We start from the raw sequence: 14,830 nt of genomic DNA, 5'->3' as shown, positions 1-14,830 counted from the left end.
TTACCTCTAAGGCTTAATTTTTTTGCATTCTAATGACCATATGTCCAAAGCACTACAAGGAATGAAAAATCACTACCTACACAGCCCTCTGCCAGAGCAAATAGGTGTTCCTGTTATGCAACATGTTCTTGGGTTTACATTTAAATGCAATATGACTGACTTTGCTTCTGCCTGGCCCACAAGTTTGGCAGACATTATATAAATAAACTTTGTTTTTCATGTCACTCTGCTCCTGGAGTAGTCAGCAGGTTTCCTAACAGAAAACAACTTTTCAGAAATGCAATCTGCAACTACTTTGGTTTTGTTACTTTCATTTTTAGCTGTTGATCTTAGGAAATGCATTGTTCTTACAACATTTTCTAAGCACTCCATGTATTTTAATTTAGGTTGGTGGATATCAGTTTTAATCCCAAGTAAAAAATATTCCATTCAAATTATTTGTTTCTCTTTGGATTCCCAAAAGTAAATAATACTCAAAACCTACTTAGCAGTCTAGTTTTTCCCCTTCTGATACTGTGCTACATAAGATTTTTGAATTATGTTTATAATTATTTGATCCTCTTTATTAGATCTTGAATGGCATTTTCTATTATCTCTTGCTGCCCTCTGTGGGAGTCATTTCATTCCCCTTAAAGTGTTCATACTATTTTCTTTGTACTTTCATCATATTGTAAGTCAAACGGACTTAAATTCAGTTCCTAGTACTTCTAGATTCAAGCCTGAATGTCTAATTTCTCAAAAATCAAATGGACAAAAAGAATAAATAAATCTATTGTGATAGTCACATCTTCACATATACATTAAGAGGAAGAAGGTGCAAAATTTTTCATTATTTTGGCACAGAAAGTGATGGTTGTTTCAGATGTGATTTCGTCATTTCAGACTATATTGCCAAACTCTCAAAAACTTGTATATCAAGACTAAAAACAGTTAAAAAATGTTTTTAACGTGGGAGAGGGAAAGTAGCTTAAAATCTGTCATCATTTAAATGATCACCTTAGCAAACCTAGCAAAATCCTCTCTTGTTTTGTATAGGTGAGACACATTTTGTGTTCTCATAGTGACATGGAAAAAGAATTTGCAGACTCAGTTGTCCTACTTTAACAAGATATTTATGCTGTATTACACAAAGATTATTGTAGTATTGTGCAAATCCTTTACTGAACTGTGGTTATGTCAGATCCAGACTTTTACAGGCAGTTAGCAAATTTTTTCTTCTTTTAACAACAGATTCCCTTCTTGGTAAAGCCACAGTAGAATAAGCTTAAAATAATCAAGGTTCAGGTTGCTCTGCATGTATGACATTAAATAGTTTTATTGTTTTCCCTGTATGAACTTCTGTTCATACAGAAAGCCAGGGCAAAGCGTGCCTTTCATCATCAAAACTTCAAATGTGCTGTGGCAAGCCGCCTTTTATGCAGCTAAATCTGCAGAGTCTGATAGGTCTCATTACGTAAGATGCTAAAATTGTGAAGACTATGAATATATATTTAGACTCAGACAGTGATTTATGGTGAGGATGAAAGGGAACAAAGGTGGTTGAAGAGAGTTTTGCCTTCTGAGACTGCGTAGTTCCTCCTCTCGGATCCAGGCTGCACCTGTCTTTGAAGTTCAATTTAAATCGCAAGAATAATTTCAGACATAATTTTGGCTTTCTCTCATTAAAGTTATGGAAAATTACAGTGCTGAAGATTTTAATTTGGATACTTCTAGTGTAACGTAATTGTTTAAAAATCATTTTTCTAAGTGGAATCCATTAACTTGCCTCCCAACTGCCACTGAAAAAAAATAAACAGACACTTCCAGAAGGAATTTGTTCACCCTAAATAAAAAAAAAATAAAGGTTAAGATGTTATCACTATTGATTACAGAGTCTAGGGACTCTGACATTAAACACATAAATTTCCTTATGATTAACCCTGTCACTAGTTTGTAACTCTAAAACAGAGCTAAATTTTTGGGAAGTCTGGTATTTGAATGAATGCAGAGAGGATAGAATAATCAGCTTAGAAAATAAGGATACCCTTCCACAGAAATATAAATAGATATAAATATGAGATATCTAGTAGGTTGTACTATAAATTAGTTGTGTAACTCTCTTTACTTCCCGCAGCTCATTTTTATTCTCTCTCTACCTACTACCTGCCAAGTGCACACAGGTATTCTCTGTTCATCTTCACCGTTAAAAACAACCTTTGTGGTCACCTTTTTATCACCTAAATTTGAAATTTACAGGTCTCATGATTTCGCCTCCATTTATCCCAAATGTTTCTATGGTACAGGGACAAGTCTTGCTGGAATACTGAAAAAAAATCTTTCTGGAGAAACCTCTGATCCCTTATACTGTCCTTTAGATCACTGACTTGGGCATCTTCCTGACACCAGTGAAACTTTTTCTTCTAATTCACCTACTCTAACCTTATTCTTTTGTTAGCTGCTTTCCACTGCCTTATGAACATTTTCCTACAGCATTTTAGAAAACCACCCAACAGAAATAAAGCTGGTTGAAACTGGATTGGTACAAGTATACGATTTTTATCAAATGTGTGAGAATGTGTGAAGTATCAGTGTTATTTTCCCACAAAACATATTACTTCAGGCCAAGAGTTTTTACGTATGGTATCAATACACAAGCAGAACTGAGTTCTGATTTGGTTTGGTGTTTTTTTGTTTTTGTTTTTGTGGTTTTTTGTTTGTTTTGTTGTTGTTTTTGTTGTTGTTGTTTGGTTTTTTGGGGGTTTTTTTGTTTTAATTTGTTTTGGTTTTTTTTTTTTTTTTTTTTTTTTTTGGGTGTTTTTTTTTTTTTTTTTTTTTTTTTTTTTTTTTTTTTTTTTTTTTTTTTTGGGTGTTGTTTTTTTTACTTTCCAAAACAAAAATAAAAGAATAGAAGCTCTGAAAGGCAGGCATACACAAAATGACCAATAAATGGAATAGGGTTTATAGATATATAGATATATAGATATTCTGGGAAATATTCTGCACCTCAAAATCTCAACAGGCAAAGGGCTTTCTCTGTTTTCAAAATTTATTTTGAACAACAGTTTTGTTTCCTCTGAAAAAAAAGTCTGAACATATTTTTCTTAAAATATTCTTTGTTTAATCCTACTAAGAATTTTGGGCATACGGGCTAAATTTTTGCACCACTATATATTTAAAATTTTGTGGGCAGTGAGCCTGCTAGCTCTGAGAATCACAACATAAAGCTGTCAGCTTTTTCATATGCCTGAACCTCAAAGTCAGCCACCCTCACTGCCCACAAAATTGTAAATTGTGTTTGCTGTGAGCAAAGTTCCTGAGTTCTGCTCCTCTCCCCCATTACGTGACTGCACGCACGTAGTGTCAGAGGAGACACGGAGATATTAATGAAAGACCTTCTTTGTTCATCTCATAATATAGCCTGTTCTCAGCAGTCCACATTTCAAGTAAGGAGATGGAAGGGACCTTCAGCAGCTGGAATCCTCTTCAGAGCAGAAGCAAATACATGCAATCTTTCTCTGAGCTTCAGTTTGTCCCATGAGTGGTTGATTGCACCATGCAGAACAGAATGGGTATCCAGCTGCAAGAGGAGCAACAGATTTCAGAACATGCATATATTCAACCTCATCTGTGGAGCCAGAGAACATATTTTTTGAGACAGACCCATGTTAGTAATCCCAACATCTATTTAAAGCACTGTGAGACAGGAGGAAGTAGTTAAGACTGTATTTGCTGTCTGATTTTTCTTTCAGTAGAGAAAATGAATATTAAACCGGTCTACAGGGAAAATTTTGACAATTATCATGGAGAAAGAAATAAGTGTGAGAAAGGTGAAAAGACAAAAAGAAGGTAATGAAAAAAACTCAAAAAGGACGGAAAAGGTTGGAGCCTGTAAATATTGGGAAGCATTGCTTATAAACATTATCCATCATTATTTTAAGCAGCTTTGCTAGTAGCTCATGTCCCAGCAAGAGGATGAAAAGCATTATGAACACAAACAGCTGGTACTGCAAGTAACTGTTATGGCAGTAAAAATTAATATAAAATTAAAATAATGTAAAAAAAAAAGGAGAGAGAGATTTGAGAGATTTCCTTTAAAAAGATTGGAAGGTTTTGGCTGGTATTTTGACTTCTTGATATATGTACTTTTAAAATGATACCGAATACTCTTTTGCTTTCCCTTCAGTTGGAGCAGTTGAAGTCGTTTAGCTCTAATACTGAAATGTAAATATCAAATGGCTAGTATTTGCACTAATACTGAATTATTTATTGTGATAAGATGATATTATTTTGTTTTTCTGAAGTATAGCTGTCTGCTAGAGGATGAACTTCTGGTTCTGAAAATAGTGTTAAAGGAATCCAGCAGAAACGTATTTCTTGCTACAGCTGTACTCTGTTAGACAGAAAATGACGTGTGTATGAGCTTCATGGATTACAGACAGGAATACATGAGTGGCATAGGTCCTCATCAGCTTTTCTAAGTCTTCGTGTTTTCTTATGGTATTGCACACCAAAGTCCTGTCTATGTTTACATGATCTAAGTCTCTCTTCACAATAAACCCAATCCTAGTTACTAAAACCAAACAACTCTAGGAGAAGTAGATGTTATTATCTCCATCTCTGAGATTAGGCACAGAGATGAAGTCTAAGATCACAGAAAGCTACTAAGTGACATGGATCTTTTGGCAGAACCCATGGTTTTGGATTGTCTTTAATCATGCCCCATATTTTAAAGTTGTAATTTTTGCTTTTTTGAATCAAGTTATCAAGACTTGGATTGGAATCTCAGATTCCTTAGATTTTATGACATGCTGCTACATATTCTAACACTCTAAATACTACAAACATACTCTAATATAGCTGAATACAAGATTGTGTTTATGTAAGATATAGAGCTACATAGAAGCATTTGAGTCTGGGAAGCATCTGAGTCTGGGTTCTGGAAGACGTTTCTCATTATACCATATTACAGATAATTAGCCAAGTCCAAGTCATTAAATATCTGTGAGACAAACAGTAGTAAAATCATAAAAGAAATGCCTGTGTTCTATCAATAAACATTGTACAGAACTCTCAGAGGTACATTAGTTTTATATTTCAGTGTATTAAAACAGGTAAAGACCTAAGGAAATTATGCATATCTCCATCCTAAATATTACGTAAATTCTGAGGTTTTTTACTTACTCATTCATAAGTATAAATATAAAAGATTCAGAAGAAGCAATACTTCATTTTCTACTCAGAATTACTTTTAAGACTAGCTGAGAGACAGATTTCAGTTTGCCTCTGGGGAACACTCAGGCAAAATGTGACAAGTAGCAAATACCAGAAGTCACTAAAGAAGAAATCTGTGGAAATTTCAGAGAATCACAGAATATTCTGAGTTGGAAGGGATCCACAATGATCATTGAATCCAACTCCTAGCCCTGGCCAGGACCATCCCCAAGAGTCACACCATGTACCTGAGAGTATCATCCAAATGCTTCTTGAACTCTGTCCCTAAACCTTCCCTGACACAACTTCAGGCCATCCCCTCGGGTCCTGTCACTGGTCACCACAGAGAAGAGATCAGTGCCTGCCCCTCCTCTTCTCCTTATGAGGAAGCTGCAACTGCAATGAGGTCTCCCCTCAGTCTCCACTTCTCCAGGCTGAACAGACCAAGCGACCTTTTCTGCTCCTGCCACAGAGCAAAAAGATGGGGGTCAGAAGGCACAGGGCTCATGGCAGCAGGAATGTGTCTGGTCTGCTTTAAAGCAGGGCTTGACTGCAGCAGTAGAGCAAACTGTTCTGCATCAGCCTTTGGAAACCTGGGATTGCTCACTGGGATGGGTGCTTTCTAAAAAGTGGAAGTAGTATATCCATAATCAGAAAGTGTAGCAATAAATTCTCAAAGAGTATGTTTTCTTATGAAAAAGCAACTAGCTCTCTGAATGCACACAAAATCCTGCTAAAACAAATCATAACATCATGTACCTTCCTCTTCCACAAATATGATGAATAAGGCATACTAGTCCTGTAGATTGTAGCCACAAAGTAAAGCTGGTTTTAGCTTTCGTTGCTTTTTTGTTTGGTTGGTGGGTTTTGTTTGTTTTGTCCTGCTTATTTTTTCCAGCAGCTGAGTTCTTTGATAGTAAGAGGATGACCTGGGATGTAAGGAATTAAAAAAAGAAACCAAAAAACAACCAAACAAAAAAAACCCCACCACTACCACCCAAAATTAGCATTTCCATGATCAGTAGGTCAGTATCATTAGAAGCTGTTTAGAAGGACCTTTCTCTTGTTTAAAATCTTTGACCATAAAGTGTCTGACTCTTGAAGCTCCAGAAGAGCATTTCTTACCTATTTTGTAAACACTAATTCTGTTATAAACCTCATTTGGAAGGAAAAATTCTGGTAAATAATTGTTAATATTTTTCTCCTTGTATTTTACTTTTATTTCCACTGCTCTAGTACATGCCAGTCACTTTTCTGGAACAGAAGGAGCCCATACCAACTTATACATAGATATGAAACAAAATGTCAATTTATGTATATTTCTAATTCTGTTTTCTGGCCATCTGGCATCCATTCAGAAAATTACTCAAGTATGATGCTCATCAAGTAGCAGCATTTAGACACCTCATATTTAAATCTCCAAGTTTAACCTACTCATACGTGATCCATCTATGTGAATAAACACAGTCAATCTCAGAAGGCAATTCAATTTATTCTAAGGTAAATGTGCAAATTAGCTCAGAACTTTATATTTAGACAATTGAACTGAATGAACTTCCTACCATTCTCCAGTGAGATTTCCTTGCTCATTTAATGCATTAGCCTTGATAAAACAGAGTGATGGGAGGCAACTCTTTACTACTGTCTTGGGTAATTCTGTTTGACAGCAGGCATTTGATCAAAAAGGAGTGGGAGCACAATCCATAGTTATCAATCCCTGGAATTGACAACAACAGTGCAGATGACACATCCTGTGATTTACAGCAGCAGTCACTTAAAACTAATAGCAAAACTAATTAACCTTTCACAGTGCTGAGGGTGATAGTTCTACGAGAGCAACAGCTGATGTTGCCATCACCGCAGCAAATTTAAACTCCTTGACTTCTCAAATACCTTCCAGCAATTTAGCTAGTAGCCATCACCCTTTAATTGTTAATGAATTGTTAATAAATATGGTCCCCTAAAAAGAAGTGTGCTCTCATGTAAAAAAACCACAATACATTTAATCATATATATAGATATATTTAAGGATTGGTTGCCTACAGTTATCATGTTCCAGAAGTGCAGTGCTGCTGTGTGTAACTGTGGTCACTTTGTGGTACATCAGTAAGTGTGCATTTGATATATATGTAACAGGTAAAATATCACACTAATTCAGCTTAAATATCTCTTATCCTTTTCAATTTTTACTCTAGCATATGTTTGTAGAATATATTTTTTCACTCCTTGTTTCCTAGGTAAATTAGACAATAATTCTTTTAGTACTTTACTATATGGTTCTTTGCCACTGTGATAAACCTGGTTTGCTCCTGTTGCATCGAAAATTCATCTTTATTGAGGAAAATGTTAGTACTCAAGACAAAAATTATTTTTCAATGCCTTGGAAAGACATATTGGTATTTTCCTCAAAAGATATGCGGTATCACTTTCACCGTATTTGCTTCTTTTCAGAGTTGTGTTGTAGCATTTATCATCATCCAATATACCAAAATACCTGCAATCTGTTCCCTTCTCACATCATTTATGATTGATGTTTTCTAAACTTGTATAAGAATGCAAAAGGTTGTGACTTGGTGCTGTATTTTGATTTATTCTTACCAATGCAACCCTTGGGGTCATCCAATCCCATGACACCCTTAGGAAATTTATTCTTGTCACACCAGACAAAGAGCAGTCATGTCCAACTCAGCCCACTGTGAACTCTCTCATCAGCTCTTAGACAGTTCACTATTAACACTTCCCCTCATCACTGTATCTCTCATTTCCATTTAAAGAATCGACTCCACAAACCAAGACACATGTGCTCTATTCTTACACACCTATTAAAGGAAAGATGTAATGAGCATATATGAGAAAGGGGGGAAAGTTAAGAAATGGAGGGAACAGCAATCTCTTCTGAGTCTACAAAACTCTGCTAGGTTTTGAAGTGGTGATTTATTTCAGTGCAGTGTTTCATAAGGCTGGTATTAAGGCTTGTTCACTGCTTGCTGTGGGAGAAATGAAAATTAGTATGAAAGCACAAGAAAGTTATCATGCTCATGTGCTTGCAGCTGGAGATCATTGTTTTCCCCATGAGGCCTAAACAGTGAAGCATGACAGTTTGTCCTAAAGACCATCTAGGGATATAGAATAGTCCACAGAAAATTTCCAGATGTTGAGAAATGGTGCTGGAATTTTCAAACTTAGTTTACTGGAATCGTTTATCCTTTTTTCTGGCTCACAGCATCACAAGTTGCATTCAACCTCTCATTCTAAGTTGAATGCACATCTAAGAGGTATGAAAGCAATCAAGAGACGATCCTAACAACTGTTGCAAATAGAGTTTAAAGGACATACAGGGCATAAAATAAATAAGCCAAGTATATTTTCCAGAAAGACTGTGATTAACTAAAGATTGACTGAAACTGTTTGTCCTACAACTGTTCATGCTGGACTTTTTTCATGGTCAAGGATTGGAGTGAGTGCAAGAACTAATATTGATCACAAATCCAGATTTAAACAGCACCTTTCAGGTGTGTCATGTCTTCATTGGTGGTTTGAGGATTTTGTCTACAGAGAAAAGGAGGCATTATAACTTTTCTTGCATCTCTTTCCAGTCATTCAAAATCCACAGTTTAACCAAGATAGACCCAATGGGCACTCAACAAAAAGGCATTATAACGGATTAATGGATAAGAAAAGGGACATTGTTGTCCTTTCCTTCTTTGATCCCAACTACAAATGATATTTATTGCTGTCATCACAAGATGAAGGTGTCATTCTCTTTGCACAACCATATTGCAGAAAGAAAGTTGCTATTATGGCATATTCAAACCTACAGAAATGGCTTTGCCATGACTAAATATTGTGAAAGAATCACTTGCCTCATAACAGGTTTTCTCCCACCTTACAAACAATAGGTGAAATGCTGACGCAGCTGAAGATGAATTACAAATTTAATAATGACTGTAAGTAAATTAGATACCAGCTCCAATTTTTGAGGAGAGTTGGGGGCCCAGGTTGTTGCTGCGATTGTTATTAAATTTTTATTCATGATCCCCAAAAACTTTTTAAGTAGGAAAAAATAGAATTGACATCTGCAAAACAACAGCTGTCATTTTTAGTGGGGATTTTTCAAATTCGGCTATACGTTTGTGATACAAGAAGTAATCTCTAAATGCCACTTGGCAACTTTATACTCTTTAATGGGGAACCTTCTCCAGATGTATCATAATTGTTTACTCTCTGCAGAATTGCTTTGTACCATACAACATCTTGGCACAAGCTTCTAGAATTTCCAGTAATGTGTTAAAGCTCCAGCCTGCTGGCATCACAAACTAGGTAATATATAATCCCAGGGGCTTTATGCTTTCATTTCTTTTGGACTAATATCTAAAGAGAAGAGGACAGTGAAATAATATTTTCCGTAGCAGGACAATAGATACAGAAGCACAAAGCCTCCTATGACATGGTGCTATTATAGAGAGATTGGAGCTGAGGACATGGGCTCTGCTTCCATCACCATACACGTTTAGAAGGTGTAGCCCTGCTTCACTCTGCCTGGCTTCTGTAAAGCCTTGTGGGAGGACAAGCAGAGGAAAGGCAAAATAGCTTTGCCTACATTTCCTTCTGTGCCTTCTCTCCATCTCTGGATTGATTTAGAGAGAAATCCATAAAATGTAGGAATAATGGGCCTGTATTTCTACCCACATAAAAAGAGAAAATATCCTTACTTTTAAAGGTCACTGTGAGCACTTCCATTTAAATTGTGTGAATGATATTGCTCCATGTATGCAAGAAGGTCAAACGAAATGCTGACTTCACCAGTCTTAATTCATTGCCTTTCAATATATTACTTTTAACACTCTATTGAATGTTCTCTTTTTTCTTTTCTTACCTTTTTTTTTTAAATGTGTTAACTTCAGAATCTTGTAGTAAATGCTTCTGAAAAGGTGAATTGCAGTGACCGTTATGTGACTTGTCATGACTCCTAGAGAAATTTCTATTCTTGGGAAAAAAGCTCCACAGAGGCAAATACATTCTGAAGCATTTAATCTAGTTATCCAAGTGTACTGCACGTATCTACCATTTGCTCATCCAAGCTATACATTATCCTTACACTGCTGACTGAAAACTATAAGCTACAACTTTAACTATAAAAACTGCAATTCAAAAAGAAAAAAAAATTAAACCCCAAACTAAAAAACAAGAGAAAAAAAGTCAGAAAACTCTACTCTCCAAGTTAGAAAGATACATTCAGTTTCCTTTTACATTAATGAGGGTTGCTTTTTCTACTTTTCCAGGTAAAACACAGGTTATGGGTGAAATCAAGATTGCATTAAAGAAGGAAATGAAGACAGACGGAGAACAGCTGATAGTAGAAATCCTTCAGTGCAGAAATATCACATACAAATTTAAATCTCCAGATCATCTACCAGGTATCACACAGAAAACAGCTTCATGGTACTTTGAAAACATCAAGTAGGCTGTTTCTTAAGTCAGTTAACGACACCACTAAAATGGGAAAGAAAATTGCTTCTTGGTCAGGATGAATATTCTACAGGATTCTTTTTTAAGTGCCTTTTTTTTTCTCCTGTGAGCAACTTTAATGAAAGTAAAAATATTTTGTAGAAGCAAATTAACTCTCGGAAGTTAATCCTCTTTTTAATTTACTTTTGACTGCTAAAAATTAATCCATTTTTAACTTTAGTAAAAATTATAAATCCCTAGGTTATTAAAGAACAGTTATATCTAGTAGAAAATTGTATTTTGGTGAAAAAGTTTTTTAAAAACTAAAATATCATGTTCATTATAATATTTTCATACTTAGACAAAGCCATCAAGGTATTTGTTCCTTTAATGACAGTGCTGTAAACACAAATTAATTCCCTTCGATTTAGTGGGGTGATTCCATTTCCACACCATGTGAATGAGAACAGAATATGGCTCTGTAAAGAATCATTTTTTTCACAAAAAATCCCCTCTGTTGAAATCATTAACAACGACTATTTAAAAACTTCTGTATGTAACTCATTGAATTGTTCTTCCCCAGACCTGTATGTGAAGCTGTACGTTGTCAATATCTCTACCCAAAAGAGAGTAATTAAGAAGAAAACCAGGGTATGCAGGCATGACCGAGAGCCTTCGTTCAACGAAACATTTAGATTTAGCTTGAGTCCTGCTGGGCATTCTCTTCAGGTAATTCTGCATTTTATTTAGACCTAATTTTGTATGTTGTCCATGCTGTGCTGTGGGCATTTGAGATCAATCTTCTACCCCAGTTGTTTGCTGAAAAGAGAAAGCTACAAAGGAAATAACACAGTTACATAATAATGGAACTATCAGGCTAGAGGAGGCATTAAAAGACAGATTACTCCATCACACCACACTGAGGAAGGCCTGAAAATTTTAGGTTTGATCTATTCTTAAAATTGCGTAGAGAAGTGAGTTATGTGTGCCTTCCAAGAATAATTTCTATGTATTTAGAAAGTTGAGTGCAATATCAAACTTAAATATGCCATATTTTTAAATTAAACTCACTTATCCTTAAGTATCCTCACAAAGCACAGAGGAAAACTGATCCACTTTCTCTTTAATTATTTTGGGGTTTTTTACATTTAAAGGCTGTTATCTCATCTCTATTTTTCCAGGTTAAGTCAACCAAATTTCTCTGATATATCCTTTTGCCAAAATGCCAAATCGTTTTATCATTCTCTCCAGTTCTTCAACTTCTTTAAAAGTCATGGTACCCAGAATTAGACACAATAGTTATATTCATGGACATTGAGAATTACTGATTATGCCAAGTGAAATATTCTCGGTTACATTTGTAAAGGAGATGACTTTTTTTTCTTCAGTCTGTGACACATCAAGTGATGTTTATTTCAAGTGATGTGTGGAACTGGTTTGGGAACAGTCCCTCTTCTGTGTTTTAGTTGCTTAGACAGGTTTGATAATATGGTCAAGCTGGCTTTTTTAGACAGGTAGTATTCAATTTTCCTACTTTCATTTATTTTCACATGAGTAGATTGTTGGTAGTTGTTGGACTTATCAGCATCCACTTAATGTACCCTTAAATCTTGCAGACCAACCTAAATAAGCCAGCTACATTCTAATGACTAAAATTAGTCTGGATTCTCCAAGTGCCTACATTAGGCATATTGGTTGTATCATTAAAATTAAAGCCAAAATGGATGTTGCTTACAAAACAAGGCCAACAAATAGATGCTCATTTTCCTGTGTTAAGGTGTCCTAACATATTGTTTCAGTAGACTCGATAAAAGGCTATTTAATAATTGATATTATCTGGGAAAATCCAAAGTGATCAATAAAGTCTTGCCAAAGTTTATGAGCTAAAATTCCTGTAAAAGCTCTGCTTCCAGTGGTAGTTCAAAGAGGAAACCATATGGAGTAGACCAGTAAAGAAGAACTCACAGAGTCCTATGGAAAAATAATCCATCAAGTTGTTAGGATGGGAGATAGTGAGGGAGGTATCCATAGAAACACTCAGCTGGAGACTTGACAGCACTTCCTCAAGAATTCTGTGATATATAGAGAAGAGGAGACTGATGGGAGACCTTAGTGCGGTCTTCAACATCCTCATGAAGGGAAGCGGAGGGGTAGGTACCTATCTCCTCACTCTTGTGACCAGAGACAGGACTTGAGCAAAAAGCATGAAGATGAGTCAGGGGAGGTTTAGGTTGGGTATCAGGAGAAAGTTTTTCAACCAGAGAATGGTTGGGCACTGGAACAGGCTCCCCAGGGAAGTGGTCACAGCACCAAGTCTGAGAGAGTTTAAGAAGCATTTGGTCAATGCTCTCAGGCTGATGGTGTGACTCTTGGAGTGTCCTGCACAGGGCCAGCAGTTGGCCTTGATGATCCTTATTGATCCTTTCCAACTCAGCATATTCTGATTCTATGATATGTACTGGGAGTGCTCATCAGAGCTAAGAAAATGAAGGCTGTATAAGTATCAAGGAACAAATTTAAAACAAACAAAAAGTATTTCTACTTCATGAAACTTGGAGTTCAAGCTGTAAAATTTATTCTCATTATATATTGTGAATTCTAAAGACTTCCACATAAAAAATAACTGGAGAAAATGATTGGAGAAATTTATGGGCAAAAGACCTCACAGTCTGTTAAATGCAAACTTGCTACCTGTGAGTCAGGAACCCAGTGGACCACAGATCATAGTAGGTATTTTGAAAGACTGTCACTACCTGATTGCCTTGTTCTTATATTCTACCTTATACACTGCCCTCTGCACTTTTGGAAGCAGAATATTTGCCTGAAGACACCCATGATCTGACTCAGTATATCTGGTATTTTATGCTCTTCAAGCTTATCAGTTGATTTGTTCCTATGGCAAAGCATGAAGCTGGATGATTTGAATGCTGAATCTGAGTAATGAACATTTAGGGCCAAAGAGATGGACATTGTCAAAAGCAATTTGGAGGAGAGGGAAACAAAACAAAACCAGAATGCATAAAAAGAAAATGGAATTGGAAGATTAAGGGAGAAAATAAGATCAGAGAGAGGGAGCGAGATGAGATCAAACATGATAATCATAGATGGTACATTGTAAAGACCTATGAAAACTAACCAGAGGCAGAAATTAAGACAAGGAAATGCACTTTAAAAACCAGCAGCAAGACCTGTGAATAATAGGCATAAAAATGGGAGCGTGGGCTATTGAGGAAAAAAAAAGCAGGATAAGAAAGCAAAGAAAAAAAAATGAATTGTCTGATATAGAGTACTGAGGATAAGAAAAAAAGAACCCTGGAGATTAGAAAGTAACAGTAGCTGATCCAGGACAACAAGACTGGAATTTAAAGGCTGGGGCAGGGAAGAAACAAGGATGAGACACAGGCAAGCTAGAGAAGACAGATCCTAGGGTTCCAGCTTGGAGGAGCGGAGAGAAGGATCACGGACAGAAGTGATGAAAAATTGTTAAAATTTTTTCTGTCCCAAAACTGTTGACGAGTCAGAATGAAAACATTCTGCAGTAAACATTTTGACAGGTTTTAGACAAGCACTTGCCTCAGCCCCTGGCAACTTTTTCCTTGTTTCTCTGATTTCCCTGTTCCTTGGTAACTCACCTGGGACACTTCTGGAAAGCACTAATCTTCTGGTTCCTTCACCTTGTTCCCTAGCTGGCTCCTCGTTGACTGCAATTAGAAATACATAATACATATGCAAGGTTAATCAGGAAAAAACAGAACAATGTATTTCATGGATGTTCTGGTTTAGTTTTTCAGCTTCTGGGAGGTCCATTCTTCAGCAAACACTGAACCAAGCAACCTAGAAAGCCACCAGCAGTGGAGGCAGGCTGTCTATTTTCTCCAAGGACAGACTTTCTGATGAATGGACTTTCCTAATAGTTTAATAACTAAGAGTAATTTGGTCTTTCCTCCTCAAACCTCTTGACTAATAGCCACACAGGTCTAAGCTGTCCAGGTACATACCTTACTCGCCAATTGATATCAAAACTGGACAAGGAACTGGGAAGCCTATTCTGGAAAATCATTGCAAATTTCTTCCCTTTTTAAATTTATTTTTAAATGTCATTTGTAATGTAAAGTTTACATTTTTTACTTTTTTTCCAGTATCAGAATGGAAAATTTTCAAAAAATATTGATGTTCTTGATTAAAGGAAATT

General features: G+C 36.1%; 1 protein-coding gene across 6 annotated transcripts in view; it reads left to right on the top strand.

Moving 5' to 3' along the window:
- Positions 1 to 14,830, top strand: part of LOC108507326 (protein piccolo) — a 181,850-nt gene that overhangs the window by 160,635 nt on the left and 6,385 nt on the right. For all 6 annotated transcript variants that reach the window (XM_017835204.1, XM_017835203.1, XM_017835206.1 and 3 more), the window contains 2 exons: positions 10,473 to 10,607; positions 11,222 to 11,367. In XM_017835204.1, the coding sequence (XP_017690693.1) occupies positions 10,473 to 10,607; positions 11,222 to 11,367 (281 nt within the window). The remainder of the gene's footprint in view (positions 1 to 10,472; positions 10,608 to 11,221; positions 11,368 to 14,830) is intronic.

This window comes from Lepidothrix coronata, unplaced genomic scaffold, assembly GCF_001604755.1.
Source record: "Lepidothrix coronata isolate B3197 unplaced genomic scaffold, Lepidothrix_coronata-1.0 Scaffold251, whole genome shotgun sequence".
NCBI lineage: Eukaryota > Metazoa > Chordata > Aves > Passeriformes > Pipridae > Lepidothrix > Lepidothrix coronata.
Note: the sequence above shows the minus strand (reverse complement) of the source record. Positions and strands in the feature narration are given on the sequence as shown.